Raw genomic sequence first — 17,009 nt, 5'->3', positions numbered from 1 at the left:
TTAAAATACATTTGTTTTACAGCATGTGTTTTAAAATATTTTAAATAAAATTAGTGTCAGTAACTCATATCATATTACGACTTTCTAAAAGTTTTCACATTACAGTATGTAATTACGCATTAAGTAATCTTCAAGCATAGATAGATACAGTGTGTGTCAAAACGTAATTTACCTGTAAGCAAAGGAGAAACGCTGGAGGTCCACATTCAGCACATTTAATGTATGGTTCCATCAAGTACGAAGAGCATCCTCGGCAAGGTGGTTTGTCAAAAGGATCATCTGGAATCACATTTATTTCCATATCAGCAAGAGACCATTACAAATCATTCTACACCCATTTAAACACAGATAACATGTACAAATATATATATCTATAGTACAAAATGTACAAAAAATAAAATGTAAAATTATAAAAAAAAGTGAGATTTTGTGTGACTAGGTAGGAAGCAGGGAGTCTCCAGAGTTGCACCATGTTAATTTCAGCTCCAGGGACCCTTACTTCCAGTGATACTTAACCTATAAAGGGGCTGCCAACAGCAGCTCCGACTGGACACAGAAAATGCCCGTTTGAAAGTCCCACCAGTAAGCTGCAACGTCATCCCTTGTAGCTTCTTATTGGCCCGTGTGACACGGGAGCAGGACTTTTAGACAGATTTGAGATACCGGCAGCAGCTTTAGTGATAAGTATCTCAGGAAGCAAGGGGTCCAGGAGTTGCAATTATTGCGGTTCAGAATCTGAAGACCCCTGCTTCCCACCTAGCGGGATTTCTAAAAAAATATAAAGGAAACCCTCCTTAAATGAAGCACTCCAGGTTGCTGTTTATGTTTTGTTTATTAATTTGTTTTAGGATTGAAGCAGCCGGTCTCCGGAGCTGAACTACGTTAATTTCAGCTCCAGGGACCCATTGCTTCCCGACATGCTTACCTTTCTTTTTATAGAGAAGTCCTGCGAGAGGTGAGCGGAGCACAGCAGAGCAAATGCAGGGGCTATACACCAAGGTGAATAAAAATCCTTTATTGCATGATCGACATCATGGTAGTGGGTAAGTAAAAATCTCTTACGCGTTTCAGGCGTCTGCCCTTTATCAAAGTCCGCTCACCTCTCGCAGGACTTCTCTATCTGTCTACTACCAGCGTGATGCACGCCAAAGGAACAGCCGACACCTCCTAACCGTGAGTACCCCAGTCCGCTCACCTGCGCTCTGGGGCTTATGTTCCTTGTACCCACACACTTCCTAGGGGGACATCAAACTGTTCTTAGATAATCAGATATTTTTCACTGATTGTACCGGTAGATACAGGTCCCGCCCGCTACAGAGAGGAAAGGGTCTACTTTATGGAACACACGGCACACATGTTTTAGAAGACGGCTTTTCCAATTTGCTATTTCTTATGATATATGATATATACCTACGTCTACAAGGAATACCATATAGCTGAGCACGGTACTGGGGATCCTTTCCCTATTTTTCACTGACTTTCTTTTTATGCTTTGTGTTTTGCCTTAAAGGGACAGTGTACCAAATGTTTTGAGAAATAAACCACTCAACATTTTTATTCACCCTAAAATGCATTTGTGGTCTCTTAACTGGCCTTGCCTACAGACCACTCCGTCACAGACATATACATTAAACATGGCCACATCCTAAATCCTATGAAGGCAGTTGCATGCGTCAAGGGTTTGTAGACACATCATTGGAGTGTCAGACAGCATGGAGATGCGAGACTGTAAAAAGGATCCCAGTGGATGCAATGCAAACATTATATGGAAAGATGAGAAAGAGACACCAATGATTCGTATCTGTCCTGCACCTGAGGACAAGTCCAGCGTGGAAGCCAAGTGAACTAATGACCGTTTAATAAAGTTAAAATGCAGCGATGCCTTTCTTAACACAGAAGAATAAGTACTTTTCTTTTCATATTGAAAACTGAATCCGTGAAAAAAAAAAAAAAAAAGTTAACGTAGTAACCAGAAGTTTACCCTGCATTATGTCTAACATTTTTTCTCACTGGATTTCTGACAGCAGCAGTCGAGTATAAATCTAATTACCTTAACATCGCAAATACAATCTTACACGCACGCGCAAATGTTACAATATGTTAAAAAAAAAATTTTTTTAAATATCCCCTGGTTTTTACCCAGGAAACAGTTTACTTTGGTCTATGTTGGACACCACCTTCCATGCAGCAGTCTAGGTCCAAAGTGAACCAACCACAGTGCCATGTTTAATAGTTTAAATATAAGCAATTGATCCCTTAAAACTAAAAAATATCAGTCAAGTCTAATTACTCCTAACGACGCAATCCCTGATGGCCTACCAAAAACTATATTTTGTAAAGTATGACAAAGTAATTGAATTCCTTAAGCAAATGTAACTATGCTTAAAGCAGATATTTGGCTTATTTTGCTTCTTTGCAAATTAGTTACATAGTAGATGAGGTTGAAAAAAGGCATACGTCCATCAAGTTCAACCTATGCGAAATGTAGACAACAGATACTTTTATCCTACAGTATATCTATACTTATTGGTTCAGAGGAAGGCAAATAAAAAAACCCAGTGACATATCATCTAATCATATCTCATAAGGGGACAAATAAATTCCTTCCAGAATCCAAGAATTGGCAATCAGATTACACCCTGGGTCAACATTCTTCCCATGTTTACTTATTTGGTATATCCCTGTATACCTTTCCTTTCTAAAAAGATGTCCAACCCTTTTTTCAACAAATCTATTGTATCCGCCATCACAATCTCCATGGGTAATGAATTCCACATTTTAACTGCCCTTACTGTAAAGAACCCTTTCCTTTGTTGCTTGTGAAATCTCCTTTCCTCCAACCTTAAGGGATGACCCGGAGTCCTCTGTACTGCCCTTGGGATCAATAGTTCTCTTGAAAGCTCCTTGTACTGTCCCCGACTCTTTTCTAATGTAAATAAATCTAATTTAGCTAGCCTCTCCACATAAATTAGATTGCCCAACCCCTTTATTAAATTTGGTGGCTCTTCTCTGCACTCTCTCTAGTTCCATAATGTCTTTTCTAAGTAGTGGTGTGTTAAATAAAGCAGTAAATCTTTTTATTTGGGGTGTCTAAATGGGGGGGGGGGGGGGGGAAGATGGAGGGTTGTTTGTCAAATGTATCCCACCCTGTCCTCATAAGTAAACCAAAAGAGGTAAGGGAGAGAGGGGGCGGCTCTGGCAGCGATTGTTGAACATCCAGCGACATCCACACTCCACATGAAAGGGAGCAGTTAGAAGAAATTAAACGTATCTTATGTCTCAGTTTACCATGTTAAAGCAGAAGTCTAAGCTGACGTATTTTTCATTTTTTTTTCTCCTTAATATGTGCATCAATACAATTCACACGATAAGTAATTGGCCAAGTTACCGATCGGTGAAGATTCGGCTTAAGGGATCACTAAATGTCTGTCAGTGCAGCAATGAGGACAAAGATGCAAAGTTCTCTGGGGAAGATCATGTTACCAAGCAGTCACTAGATATAATTGGTGCACTGCTACATTTATTTATTATTTATAAAAATGTTTTACCAGGAAGTAATACATTGAGAATGACCTCTCATTTTCAAGTATGTCCTGGGCACAGAGTTATGATGACAGATACAGATAGATAGAGAGCAGCTCCTTGTGACCTTGGGCAAGTCACTTTATCCCCCTGTGCCCAAGGCACCAAAAATATAGATTGTAAGCTCCACAGCCATATTTTTTATTTTTTTTTAAACTATGTACAATGCTGTGTACACCATCAATGCTATACAAGAAAAAAATCTATTATAGCCAACTGTCATAACATGCATAGGTGTAAATTTTTGGTACAAAAACACAACAGCCACTCAGATTTACCCCCATGAACGTGTCACGGTCATTAGTAAACTTTGGTCGTAAGAGGGATACATTTGTATTGTACTGTTAGTAAGCAAATTTTAGGGGCTTACATACTCTTGAGGATAATATGGTTTGTAAACTTCTGTATATAGACATTGTACCCAAAAATAAACATTCATTCTTCATAATAAACAAGTAACAATTAAGATAAAATTATCTTTGTAATGGACAAAGAAAAATGGTGACACTGCTCATTTGCAAGTCCTTTCCCAGAATTCAAAGCTGCCGTGGAAGCACTGTATGCTTAGGCTGCGTGCTACTAGGATGCCAATGCATATGCGCATAGTGAGCGCGCTACAGGGAGAGCGGCGCTTCGCAATACAAACAAGTTTGTATTTTCAGCGCGACGCCGGGTCACTGAGGAGCGCGGAAGCTTGCGCGTTCTACTATGGACGCAGCCTTAGATCTGTATTATAGCAAACACTTGTGCGCATGACTTTGCGCATGCATTCAGGCCAAACGATGACACGCGTGTCTAGGAGGCATGGCCATAACGTCACATGAGTAGGCCTAACTGTGATTGCCTCAGTGTCACACAACACAGCAGCCGCTGGAAATGGCAACATTTCTTTGTCTTTCCACAGCTGCCACGCGCGTCTGCATTAGATACACTGTCATAAGGCGACAGGCGCACGCACTTCCCATAATACAGGCCTTAGAGATCATGGTGAGAAGCAGGGCTGCAGACCTGTCTGAGACATGTGAAAGCGCTCCCAAGCGAAATTTTTATTTGCTGTATGGTGGAGGGTTTGTGTCACTTTTTTACTCACTTTTACTTATATAATGTGTGGTTGATATCTTTTTAAATGTATTTTATTTTACCCCTTTTAGCTACAAATTGTTGATAATATAAGGGTAATAAAGAAAGAACTATAATTATACAAGTTGTAAACGTTTGCAATTTGGATTTGCCTCCAAACTAGACCTATAAATCTGTCCAGCAATACTTATAGGCAGTGTTCGACAATTAATGATAACCACACGCCCGTGGCGTGTGGATTTAGGCCGCTGGCGAGTGGATTTTTTAAATAAATAAGTAATCCCCCTTCCTGATTGGCCTGACGCGGGGAAGAGGGCCGGCTGGCAGCTCTGGCTCAGCCCCAACCCCCCCTGACCCCGATCCCCGCTTGCTGCCCGGGACGGGAGGTAGGCTGGGGGGGTCCCGCGGCTGCTGCCCAGGCGCTTTCTCTCCGTCCCACGCTCTGTTAATGGGAGCGGGGAAGCAGGCTGGCAGCACTGGCTGCAGTCTGCGCATGCGCCCGCGGGAGGTAGGCTGGGGGGATCCCGCGGCTGCTGCTGCCCAGACGCTTCCCCTCCGTCCCACGCTCTGGTAATGGGAGCAGGGAAGCAGGCTGGCAGCAGACTGCGCATGCGCATACAGACGAACACACATTTCTCATGGGGGATGTTGGTGTTGCCGTGCGGCTGTCCTCCGCTGGCCCTGATCCTCCCGCCTGGCTGCCCGACCCTCGTCTGCTTGTCCGGTTGCCCGACCCCCCCGCGCCTGGCTGCCCGACCCTCAGCTGGCATGTGGAGGACAAGGCCTGGATGAACAGGTGGGCCACCTCCCTTTCAATTAATACCCACCTAGTGTGTGTGTGTGTGTGTCTCTCTGTGTGTGTGTGTCTCTCTCTGTGTGTGTGTGTCTCTCTCTGTGTGTGTGTGTCTCTCTCTGTGTGTGTGTGTCTCTCTCTGTGTGTGTGTCTCTCTGTGTGTGTGTGTGTCTCTCTGTGTGTGTGTGTGTCTCTCTGTGTGTGTGTGTGTCTCTCTGTGTGTGTGTGTGTCTCTCTGTGTGTGTGTGTGTCTCTCTGTGTGTGTGTGTGTCTCTGTGTGTGTGTGTGTCTCTGTGTGTGTGTGTGTGTGTCTCTAATACCAGAAGTGTCACCCCATCACCCCCCGCCACCCCCCCACCAATCATCCCACCCCCCCACCAATCACCCCACCATAATGTATTTTATTTATATATTTTATTTTAAAGCGGGGTTGGGGGCGGGACTAGGGGCGGTACTGGGGGCGGGACTAGGTGGCGAGTAGATTTTTTGGTTGGGCGAGTAGATTTTTGGGTGATTTGTCGAACACTGCTTATAGGTGAAAAAACATCAGTAAAGAAGATGGATCAGAACTCAACAATACATCAAGAACAAAAAAATATCCTGTAAACCAGGGGAGCGCAATTTTTTTCCCCTGCGCCCCCTGCCAACAGTTCCCCTCTCTCACCTCGGCTCCGGCGTCATGACGCCGCATTGCCATGGCGACACGTCTAAGAACCCACAGGAGCCAAAGTAAGTGACGTTTACAGAGGCCTTCGCCGCTTCCCAGGCCTTCGGAAAGCGCGTGGGGCCTCTGTAAACCCCGCGCCCCCCGCTGTCAGTCTTGCACCCCCCAGTTTGCGCACCGCTGCTGTAAACAATGTAAATTTTAAAGCAGCTGAAAAGCTGCTGCTATTTAATGAGTGTCCCTTGCAAGGTATGCAGGGAAAAAAACACGCACAACAACAACAACAACTCGGAAGAGCCCCATAAGATGATACAGTTTGGACGCATACTTAAAAAGTGCAATGTTTCCGGTCCATTGGCCCTTTCCTCATGCTTCTTTTTTTCTGCATTACTGTATATCTAAAATCTAAAAAACAACTAAAGAAATGGCCCAACGCTCAACCCAATACCTATAGAGTTGTAGACTAGGGTGCAAAGGGTTAAAGATATGTACTGTATAGCACAACACGTTAACTCTAAAATTAACGAAAAGAACCCAGTTAACTGCACTCAAAATAATATTAATAGCTAAATTAGCCTGGGATACCAATTGTCCCACTATATGAGGTAGAGTCACCCCTACCTAGTGACACACTAGAGTGGGTAAGAGCTCACAAAAAACAATAATTCAAAAAATAAAAATTAAAAATATTTATTAATTATGACAACCGCGACGACTTAAAATCACAAAACGAACAAATACTAAAATCCCCTATGGGGTGTTGAATCGAGACCTGTCTGGTGTAAGTCAATTGATGAGATAAGACTCAAATAATAGGATTATTATCCTCAACATACACCAGTTAATAAATGCAGTGGTTGGTACGCAGTGGAAAAAATCCCCTGTTGGTGTAATCACCTAATAGGCACATAGTATACCAGGTATCAGATGACATATAAACCCCAATGTAACAGCATAAATGCTCAGTATATCACAAATATATACGTGGATATGTGCAGTGTGGCCACAAATCACAAATAGTGGAGACCTAACTACACAATTGCTAAATAGTACATCTGTAATCCTGTATAACTACATCAATTGGTGACCTAAGAAACAGCTCTTACTTCAAGCAGAAACAAATGTTATAATCAGCATGCTTAGAATAATGTTGCCTCATGTATTAGCTGCATCAAAACTGTCCTGTTAACCAAGGCTGTTGAAAAATAAACCTCAGCAGCATGAAAGCGCTAGATCTATGACATAATAGGGTAAATCCAACAGATAAGTATATCCCAGTACAGTATGTGATACAACGTTACCAGCCCCAGATAGACACTGCATGTGTCTCACGATCCAACACCCTCAGAGACGCCAGCGTGATGACGTCATCAACCCTACGCACGTTTCGTGTGCAGAACACACTTCATCAGGGGGAGGAGTCTAAAATCTAACATTTTTTGTCTGCATATTCTATATTTTTTTTCTATAGGGGAAACACACCCAGCTTACTTTAAAATGGAAATCGTGGGAGCTTTATGGTGCTGTGCATGACAGAAAATATATTATTCCTATCAGCCAATTGTATTTGGGCAGAAAACTTAGTGGCCTACTAAAACAATGGAATTTTCTTTGTTAAAATCAACACCAAGAGTTTTTATGAACATCTCTGCATAAATGCATTAAGCCCAACTTCTGTCAGTGAGCAATACCTGAGCTAGCTATAATGAAATGGGAGTCACGCCACATATACTAATCTAATACAATGTATCAAGTTCTGCATCCTCTGACAAAATATTTCCCCTTTTTTCGTGTAAACAAAAAATCTGTGATGGAGTTAACAAGGTTGGCTGAAAAATCTGAATTTCTTATTTTTGACATGGACAAGCTGCCTCGACATTTGATATAATTTTCTTTTATTTTTAAATCATAATCAACATCAAAATGCTTTGAGGTTGGGCTAGGAGTTGCCCAACCGCAACTCAAGCTCACCATAACGTAGCGTTAACTGGGTATACCATCATTCTCAATAGGAACTATAAGAACCAAAGCTACATTCAGCTATGTTAGGCCGAGTCCCCGCTGGCGCTGGGCTCGTTATGCGCTTGGCGCGCTTACCTCTGTGAATGGGAATCCTCCCGTTCACGCTCGCGCTGTGCGTGGGCACTCGTGCCCGCACGCTCTCCCAAGCTTTGTGCTTGAGGAGACACTGCAGAGATACTTTCAGGCTCAGAGCAGGGTCACATGACCCTGCTCTGACCAATGGGTAGAGAGAGAGCGGGTTCTAATGCCCTGTCACTACACCAAACACAGGATTTCTAGCCGGGAGGGGGGGGAAGAGTAGGGGTGGAGGAGGGTGGGAGGGGGGAGGGTGGGAGGGTGGTAGGGGTGGAGGAGGGTGGGAGGGGGAGAGAGGGGAGGGGGGAGGGGGAGAGAGGGGAGGGGGAGGGGGAGAGAGGGGAGGAGGAGGGGGGGCAAAATGGACTGCTGCGGTGTGGGGGGGGCAAAACGGACTGCTGAGGTGTGTGATGGGGGGCAAAACGGACTGCTGTGGTGTGTGTGGGGGGCAAAACGGACTGCTGTGGTGTGTGGGGGGGCAAAACGGACTGCTGTGGTGTGTGGGGGGGGCAAAACGGACTGCTGTGGTGTGTGAGGGGGGCAAAACGGACTGCTGTGGTGTGTGAGGGGGGCAAAACAGACTGCTGTGGTGTGTGGGGGGGGGCAAAACAGACTGCTGTGGTGTGTGGGGGGGGGCAAAACAGACTGCTGTGGTGTGTGGGGGGGGGCAAAACAGACTGCTGTGGTGTGTGGGGGGGGGCAAAACAGACTGCTGTGGTGTGTGGGGGGGGGCAAAACAGACTGCTGTGGTGTGGGGGGCAAAACAGACTGCTGTGGTGTGGGGGGTCAAACAAAGTGGTGTGGTGTGGTGGGGCAAACAAAGTGGTGTGGGGGGGGGGCAAACAAAGTGGTGTGGTGTGGGGGGCAAACAAAGTGGTGTGGTGTGGGGGGCAAACAAAGTGGTGTGGTGTGGGGGGGCAAACAAAGTGGTGTGGTGTGGGGGGGCAAACAAAGTGGTGTGGTGTGGGGGGGCAAACAAAGTGGTGTGGTGTGCGGGGCAAACAAAGTGGTGTGGTGTGCGGGGGCAAACAAAGTGGTGTGGTGTGCGGGGGCAAACAAAGTGAGGGGGAGGGAGAAAAGGGGGGAGAAAGGAGAGAGAAGGGGGGGAGAAAGGAGAGAGAAGGGGGGGAGAAAGGAGAGAGAAGGGGGGGAGAAAGGAGAGAGAAGGGGGGGAGAAAGGAGAGAGAAGGGGGGGAGAAAGGAGAGAGAAGGGGGGGAGAAAGGAGAGAGAAGGGGGGGAGAAAGGAGAGAGAAGGGGGGGAGAAAGGAGAGAGAAGGGGGGGAGAAAGGAGAGAGAAGGGGGGGAGAAAGGAGAGAGAAGGGGGGAGAAAGGAGAGAGAAGGGGGGGAGAAAGGAGAGAGAAGGGGGGGAGAAAGGAGAGAAGGGGGGGGAGAAAGGGGGGGGGGAAAAGGAGAGAAAGGGGGGGGAGAAAGGAGAGAAAGGGGGGGGAAGGAGAGAAAGGGGGGGGGAAGGAGAGAAAGGGGGGGGGGAGAAAGGAGAGAAAGGGGGGGGAGAAAGGAGAGAAAGGGGGGGGAGAAAGGAGAGAAAGGGGGGGGAGAAAGGAGAGAAAGGGGGGGGGGAGAAAGGAGAGAAAGGGGGGGGGAGAAAGGAGAGAAGGGGGGGGAGAAAGGAGAGAAGGGGGGGAGAAAGGAGAGAAGGGGGGGGAGAAAGGAGAGAAGGGGGGGAGAAAGGAGAGAAGGGGGGGAGAAAGGAGAGAAGGGGGGGGGAGAGAAGGAGAGAAGGGGGGAGAAAGGAGAGAAGGGGGGGAGAAAGGAGAGAAGGGGGGGAGAAAGGAGAGAAGGGGGGAGAAAGGAGAGAAGGGGGGAGAAAGGAGAGAAGGGGGGGAGAAAGGAGAGAAGGGGGGGAGAAAGGAGAGAAGGGGGGGAGAAAGGAGAGAAGGGGGGAGAAGGAGAGAAGGGGGGAGAAAGGAGAGAAGGGGGGAGAAGGAGAGAAGGGGGGGAGAAGGAGAGAAGGGGGGAGAAAGGAGAGAAGGGGGGGAGAAAGGAGAGAAGGGGGGGAGAAAGGAGAGAAGGGGGGGAGAAAGGAGAGAAGGGGGGGAGAAAGGAGAGAAGGGGGGAGAAAGGAGAGAAGGGGGGAGAAAGGAGAGAAGGGGGGGAGAAAGGAGAGAAGGGGGGGAGAAAGGAGAGAAGGGGGGGAGAAAGGAGAGATGGGGGGGGAGAAAGGAGAGAAGGGGGGGAGAAAGGAGAGAAGGGGGGGAGAAAGGAGAGAAGGGGGGGAGAAAGGAGAGAAGGGGGGAGAAAGGAGAGAAGGGGGAGAAAGGAGAGAAGGGGGGAGAAAGGAGAGAAGGGGGGGAGAAAGGAGAGAAGGGGGGAGAAAGGAGAGAAGGGGGAGAGAAAGGAGAGAAGGGGGGGGGAGAAAGGAGAGAAGGGGGGGGAGAAAGGAGAGAAGGGGGGGAAGAAAGGAGAGAAGGGGGGGGAGAAAGGAGAGAAGGGGAAGAAAGGAGAGAAGGGGGGAAGAAAGGAGAGAAGGGGGGGGAAGAAAGGAGAGAAGGGGGGGAAGAAAGGAGAGAGAAGGGGGGAGAAAGGAGAGAGAAGGGGGGGAGAAAGGAGAGAGAAGGGGGGGGAGAAAGGAGAGAAAGGGGGGGAAGGAGAGAAGGGGGGGAAGGAGAGAAGGGGGGGGAGAAAGGAGAGAAAGGGGGGGGGAGGAGACAAAGGGGGGGGGAAGGAGAGAAAGGGGGGGGAGAAAGGAGAGAAAGGGGGGAGGAAGGAGAGAAAGGGGGGGGGAGAAAGGAGAGAAAGGGGGGGAGAAAGGAGAGAAAGGGGGGGGGAGAAAGGAGAGAAAGGGGGGGGAGAAAGGAGAGAAGGGGGGGAGAAAGGAGAGAAAGGGGGGGGAGAAAGGAGAGAAAGGGGGGGGGAGAAAGGAGAGAAGGGGGGGAGAAAGGAGAGAAGGGGGGGAGAAAGGAGAGAAGGGGGGAGAAAGGAGAGAAGGGGGGAGAAAGGAGAGAAGGGGGGAGAAAGGAGAGAAGGGGGGGAGAAAGGAGAGAAGGGGGGGAGAAAGGAGAGAAGGGGGGGAGAAAGGAGAGAAGGGGGGAGAAAGGAGAGAAGGGGGGGCGAAAGGAGAGAAGGGGGGGAGAAAGGAGAGAAGGGGGGGAGAAAGGAGAGAAGGGGGGGAGAAAGGAGAGAAGGGGGGGAGAAAGGAGAGAAGGGGGGGAGAAAGGAGAGAAGGGGGGGAGAAAGGAGAGAAGGGGGGGAGAAAGGAGAGAAGGGGGGGAGAAAGGAGAGAAGGGGGGAGAAAGGAGAGAAGGGGGGAGAAAGGAGAGAAGGGGGGGAGAAAGGAGAGAAAGGGGGGGAGAAAGGAGAGAAGGGGAGAGAAAGGAGAGAAGGGGGGGAGAAAGGAGAGAAGGGGGGGAGAAAGGAGAGAAGGGGGAGAGAAAGGAGAGAAGGGGGGGGAGAAAGGAGAGAAGGGGGGGGGAGAAAGGAGAGAAGGGGGGAGAAAGGAGAGAAGGGGGGGGGAGAAAGGAGAGAAGGGGGGGGAGAAAGGAGAGAAGGGGGGAAGAAAGGAGAGAAGGGGGGGAAGAAAGGAGAGAAGGGGGGGAAGAAAGGAGAGAAGGGGTGGGGAAGAAAGGAGAGAAGGGGGGAAGAAAGGAGAGAAGGGGGGGAAGAAAGGAGAGATGGGGGGGAAGAAAGGAGAGAAGGGGGTGGAAGAAAGGAGAGAAGGGGGGGGAAGAAAGGAGAGAAGGGGGGGGAAGAAAGGAGAGAAGGGGGGGGGAAGAAAGGAGAGATGGGGGGAAGAAAGGAGAGAAGGGGTTGGAAGAAAGGAGAGAAGGGAGTGGAGAAAGGAGAGAAGGGGGGGAGAAAGGAGAGAAGGGGGGGAGAAAGGAGAGAAGGGGGGGGAGAAAGGAGAGAAGGGGGGGAGAAAGGAGAGAAGGGGGGGGGGGAGAAAGGAGAGAATTTAGTTTTGGCGCTCGCCGGAGCGCAGGGCCGGTCACATGAACGGTTCGCCCAATGAGGGCGAACCAGCTCCGTGACGTCACTGGCCCGCCCCCCCCGACACGCCCCCGGACGGCGCGCGGTCTAAGGCCAGAGAAAGCACCCGCTTTCCCTCAGCACGCAATCAGGAACCATGGACGCAGTCTTACACCTGTAGGGGACTTATTCATTAAAGCAGCATTCCACACTGATCGCCAATTTTTGGGGACTTTCGTTTTTCTTTTTACTCTTCGTGCCCTTTGCAAAACTGTTTTTATTCTATAAATCTGATGCCTCATTCGGGAGATAAGCATTTGAAATATTAAGCAGTGATTATAATGGTGGCGCACGTGCAACGCCGCACGCTGCCAAAACATAGCATTGTTGTCAATTGAGCGCGCACATACCACGTGCGACAAACGTTTCCAAGCACGCCAATTTTAAACATATCTCAGAAATTGATTTTTTTTCCGGGCGACGGACGCATCACGTGAGAGGTTCAGCTAATGAGGGCGAACCGTTCACTTGACGTCATGGCCACTCCTCCCAATGACTGTAGTGCATGTTTCAGGCGCGCAACGTCACGCGGTCATGCAAGCATGCACTATAAACGAGGCCTTAACTGTGCAGGTTAAAATAACGCTTCACACCCTCCCCCCCCAGAGCCCACTGCAGTCTAAAGGTTGCTATGGTAACATCACAAGCCAGAGATTAAGAAAACAATATTTTTTTTTAACCCTAGAAGAACATTGCTCATGGGACAAGATACTAACATTGAACACTCATGAAAGCTTCAGGGGGGGGAGGGGGTGTGCAGCAGCTTTAAAGTGCCTTGGTGATGATCAAGCATTACAGCCAAGAAACTCTCCATTGAATGAAAGTGTATATGCCCATCCTATGCTACTGCACTTAAATAACCCAACAGCTCTGTACACAGTCTCCATCCACATCACACACACACAAGTGAATTCCAATAATAGATGTTGAATTGAAATACAAGACCAATTCATTAACAGCCTCTATGAAAAAGGCACCAAGGGGTAAGGTTACAAAATATTCTCAACGTGCACCATTAGCAAAAACTGGAGCTGGTGGCTTTACAATATGGCATGTGTTGGATTGCATGCAACACTAGCAGATGGGAATGTATGGCAGAACAATGCATTACAGTTCCCTCTGGCAGCAAATGGGTTAAAATGCGTGCCTACAAAGAGGGCCGTTTATAAGAAACTCCTCTACAAAAAAAAAACGGACCCGATTTATTAACCCCTGGAGTACTACATGTGCCTGCAACACCTGAGATCTTCCTCCCTTTAACTGCCAGGGGATGTACGGGTTCCTGACACCTCCCCCCGGCACTCCAGTGGTTAAAGATAACATAAATAACGTGCCGCTTTTCCCCACTGATCCATAAATCAGTTTTGCAGGAGGGGCCGGGGCAGACCTCTCGGGGACGTCTCGGTTATCGGTCCCTTCTTCGGGGTGGCTGTAGGCTCCTACACGTGCAAACTCCCTTTATAACGCGCCATCCAAACCACGGCCGCGGGGCAGAGCACCCGCTAAGGGCACCTGTGCAGCGCGGCCTCCTTCTTCCCCCCCCCAATATCCCGCGGCCTCCACACTCACTCCCGTAAGGTGCCAACCGCTCCATGTCTCTCCCGCTCCTCCGACAGGCGAGAGGCTCCGGGTCCCCCGCTGCCTCGCAACCAACCACGCCCCGGCTCTGACGTCACGCGGAGCAGGGGGGAGACTGCTAGGAGTCCAGGGCAAGGAAAAGGGATGTACAGGCGAGGGCAGTGGAGTGTCGAAGGTATCGTCAGTGAGCAAGAGATTGGGATTCTCCCAGAGAGGCAATGAGCCTTGTTGTGTGACGTTAATACCGTTGCACGTGAGGAGGGGGATAGCCCCGGCGATTCATTTAAATACACTTTGTTGAAGAAAATAAACAAGGAACAATATAGGAAACACATTACATATCACTGGTTATAGTATAACATGGATGTAATGGCTTTTTTTTGTGTATGTTTTAAGCAGTTTAATTGTTTTGATGTGATCTGAATTTAAACTAGGATTGAGGGGGAGGGACAAGAAACAGATAACGAACTAAATAGAAGAGATGGGGATGGAGAAATAGTCAGGGGTCATGGAGGTAGAATGGGGGGGAGGGGGGTAAGGCTGAGTCCCCGTGGTAACGGCGGAGCGCGCTATGGCGATGCATGCCACATACCACAGCACAGCCCTCTATGGGGCAGACCCCAGTGGCTGTGTGTGTGTGTGTGTTTGTGTGTGCGCGCGCAAAGCGCTGTGACGCGTATGCAACACGGTCATGTGGTCGGTGCACAACCAATGGCCGGGCAGATATGCCTTGTATATTCCCCTTGTCATAGTCCCGCCCCTACGCTCCTCTAGAGCTCCCCTTCAGACCGCCGATCGCGGCTGTAGTCTCTGCATGCACCGCCATGCCGCCTGGCGCGCGTGCAGCAGGGAGGACTGGGGCCATAGCCTAAGCAGGGAGACACCCATATTAAATACAGATAATACTATAAAACTTCTAAAGATTAAACCCAATTGGCGTAGAAAGGCCGGAGCAGATAAGATAATAGTACAGACTGAAAAAAAAACTTAAATGCTTGTCAATGCAAGAAGCCTGACAGATAAAATGGAGGAGCTTGAATTATCAGCTACAAGGGAGCAGTATGATGATCTAGGCATTACTGAGACATGGTGGGATGAAACTCATGACTGGGCAGTTCATTTAGAGGGTTATTCCCTTTTTTGGAAGGATCGAGCAAATACAAGAGGAGGTGGAATATGTTTATATGTTAAACCGGATTTTAAACCTATGGTAAAGGAAGATGTTTATGAAGGCAATTATGAAAATGTAGAGACCTGGTGGATACAAATTAGCAGTGGAGGTAAAAGTACAAAGAAAATGTTTGTAGGGATATGCTATAAACCACCAAATATCTGTGAGATTGAAGAAGCCAAAATACTTTTGACTTTTGCAAATGGAGAAGGCATAAAAACGAGGTCATGTTTGCATAATGGGTGATTTTAATTATCCGGGCATAGACTGGGGCAATAAGATTAGCATTACATCAAAAGGAAACCGTTTTTTTGGTGGTGCTTAAAGACAATTGTATTGTATTGTATGTCTTTATTTATTTAGCGCCATTAATGTACATAGCGCTTCACAGTAGTAATACATGTGGTAATCAAATAAATAATAGATAATATAAATAACAGATCATGGGAATAAGTGCTTTAGACATAAAAGTGACATTAAGGAAGAGGAGTCACTGCCCCGAGGAGCTTACAGTCTAATTGGTAGGTAGGGAGAACGTACAGAGACAGTAGGAGGGAGTTCTGGTAAGTGCGTCTGCAGGGGGCCAAGCTTCAGAATATCCACAGTGCTATTCATATGCTTCTTTAAGCAGGTGTGTCTTAAGGTGGGTCTTAAAGGTGGATAGAGAGGGTGCTAGTCGGGTACTGAGGGGAATGGCATTCCAGAGGTGTGGGGCAGTCAGTGAAAAAGGTTTAAGGCGGGAGAGGGCTTTAGATACAAAGGGGGTAGAAAGAAGACATCCTTGATAAGAACGCAAGAGTCTGGATGGTGCATAACGAGAAATTAGGTGTAGCCATGCATGTAAAATGGTCTGCAGTTGTCTCCCCTGCTGGCAGTAAACCTGGTAAGTTACAGGGATACCAGCAGTAATCATGGAGGTTTGCCCTAACACCTGGTGAGGTGCCCTATGTATGGGTGGGAGTGGCTACATGCTCTGAGTCCACAGTTAGTGACATCAGAGCTGTGACAGCTCCTGAAGTATATAAGGCACAGCACTGACTAAAGTTAGTTGTTGCTGCGTTGTTGAAGTGCGTTGGGAATGAAGGATCCACTAGTGCAGTAACTAGTGGTCCATTTCTACGTCTAAGCGGATAAGAGCCACACTGTGTCCAGGGACCTGGCATAGGGGTGATCTCCCTACGGGGAGAGGGGATCCCACTCCATTGGGAGAGCGTACCTGGCAAAGGGACAGCAGAGAAATATGTACGGCTGAGACAGCTGGCTGTGAAGGGCAGCTTGCCCATACATCAACAATAAAGATGCCCTGTTCAAAGATACCCCCACTTTGTGAGTGTGAAGTTACTCTCCAGTGGAAGGCACCACCAAGAAGGAGTTCCTCATCAGGACCATCTCCTTGCGGACGCATAGATCCTGATGAGGTGGAGGCGCTGCACGTGATATAGGTAGGACTCGCACACACTACCTCAGCTGCCTGTCTGGCTTGACAATCCCCGAATACCATCATGCGGGAGACTCAGGAGTCCTGTTGCTTACAGGTGCATCACCAGACACGACCATGTAATGGGGGCTGGTTAGACCACACGGACCAATATGAGATTGGGTGGGTCAGGCTAGAGGGAATACCCGTTACAGTTGGAGGCGCTGCTGAAATACCTGTCAACAGGACAGGCTTTTGCTCGGCACACTGGGAAACAGGGAAAGTGTCTGCTGCCACTTTGTGCTGCGTGGGAAGGAGCCAGGGGTAGTCAGGGGAGCTGCTGGAGCTGCAGGCCGCACGGACGCCCTGGGATTCTGCAAGGAGTTAGTAATGCTGGAGCCGGGCTATAGCTGTCCGAGTCCCTTGAGGTAGTGCTAGTGGTAGGACGCCTAAAGGGATAAACTGGTAACGTAGTTCAGGAATCCTGGAGAGAGTCTGCGCTAGACTAGCCAACAGTAGGTAGACGCCCAAAGTACTGCATGGAAGAGCCAGAGTACTCTAGTCCATTCCAGACCACTTACCGAAGGGAGCACAGACTGGGAGGAAGGAGATACAGCAGACACAGAAAGAGTGAGCCTAGC

General features: G+C 48.4%; 1 protein-coding gene across 1 annotated transcript in view; it reads right to left on the bottom strand.

The window, feature by feature from the left end:
* TADA2A (transcriptional adaptor 2A) overlaps positions 1–13,930 on the bottom strand; it is a 46,510-nt gene extending 32,580 nt beyond the window's left edge. The window contains exons 1-2 of the mRNA XM_075589507.1: positions 13,772–13,930; positions 173–279 (exon numbers count right to left, since the gene is read on the bottom strand). Coding sequence (XP_075445622.1) covers positions 173–279; positions 13,772–13,796 — 132 coding nt within the window. The 5' untranslated portion in view covers positions 13,797–13,930. The remainder of the gene's footprint in view (positions 1–172; positions 280–13,771) is intronic.
* Positions 13,931–17,009: the final 3,079 nt, after the last annotated feature.

This window comes from Ascaphus truei, chromosome 3 (genome assembly GCF_040206685.1).
Source record: "Ascaphus truei isolate aAscTru1 chromosome 3, aAscTru1.hap1, whole genome shotgun sequence".
In the NCBI taxonomy this organism is placed as follows: domain Eukaryota; kingdom Metazoa; phylum Chordata; class Amphibia; order Anura; family Ascaphidae; genus Ascaphus; species Ascaphus truei.
The sequence above is the reverse complement of the archived record's forward strand: the minus strand, read 5'-3'. Positions and strand labels throughout refer to the sequence as shown.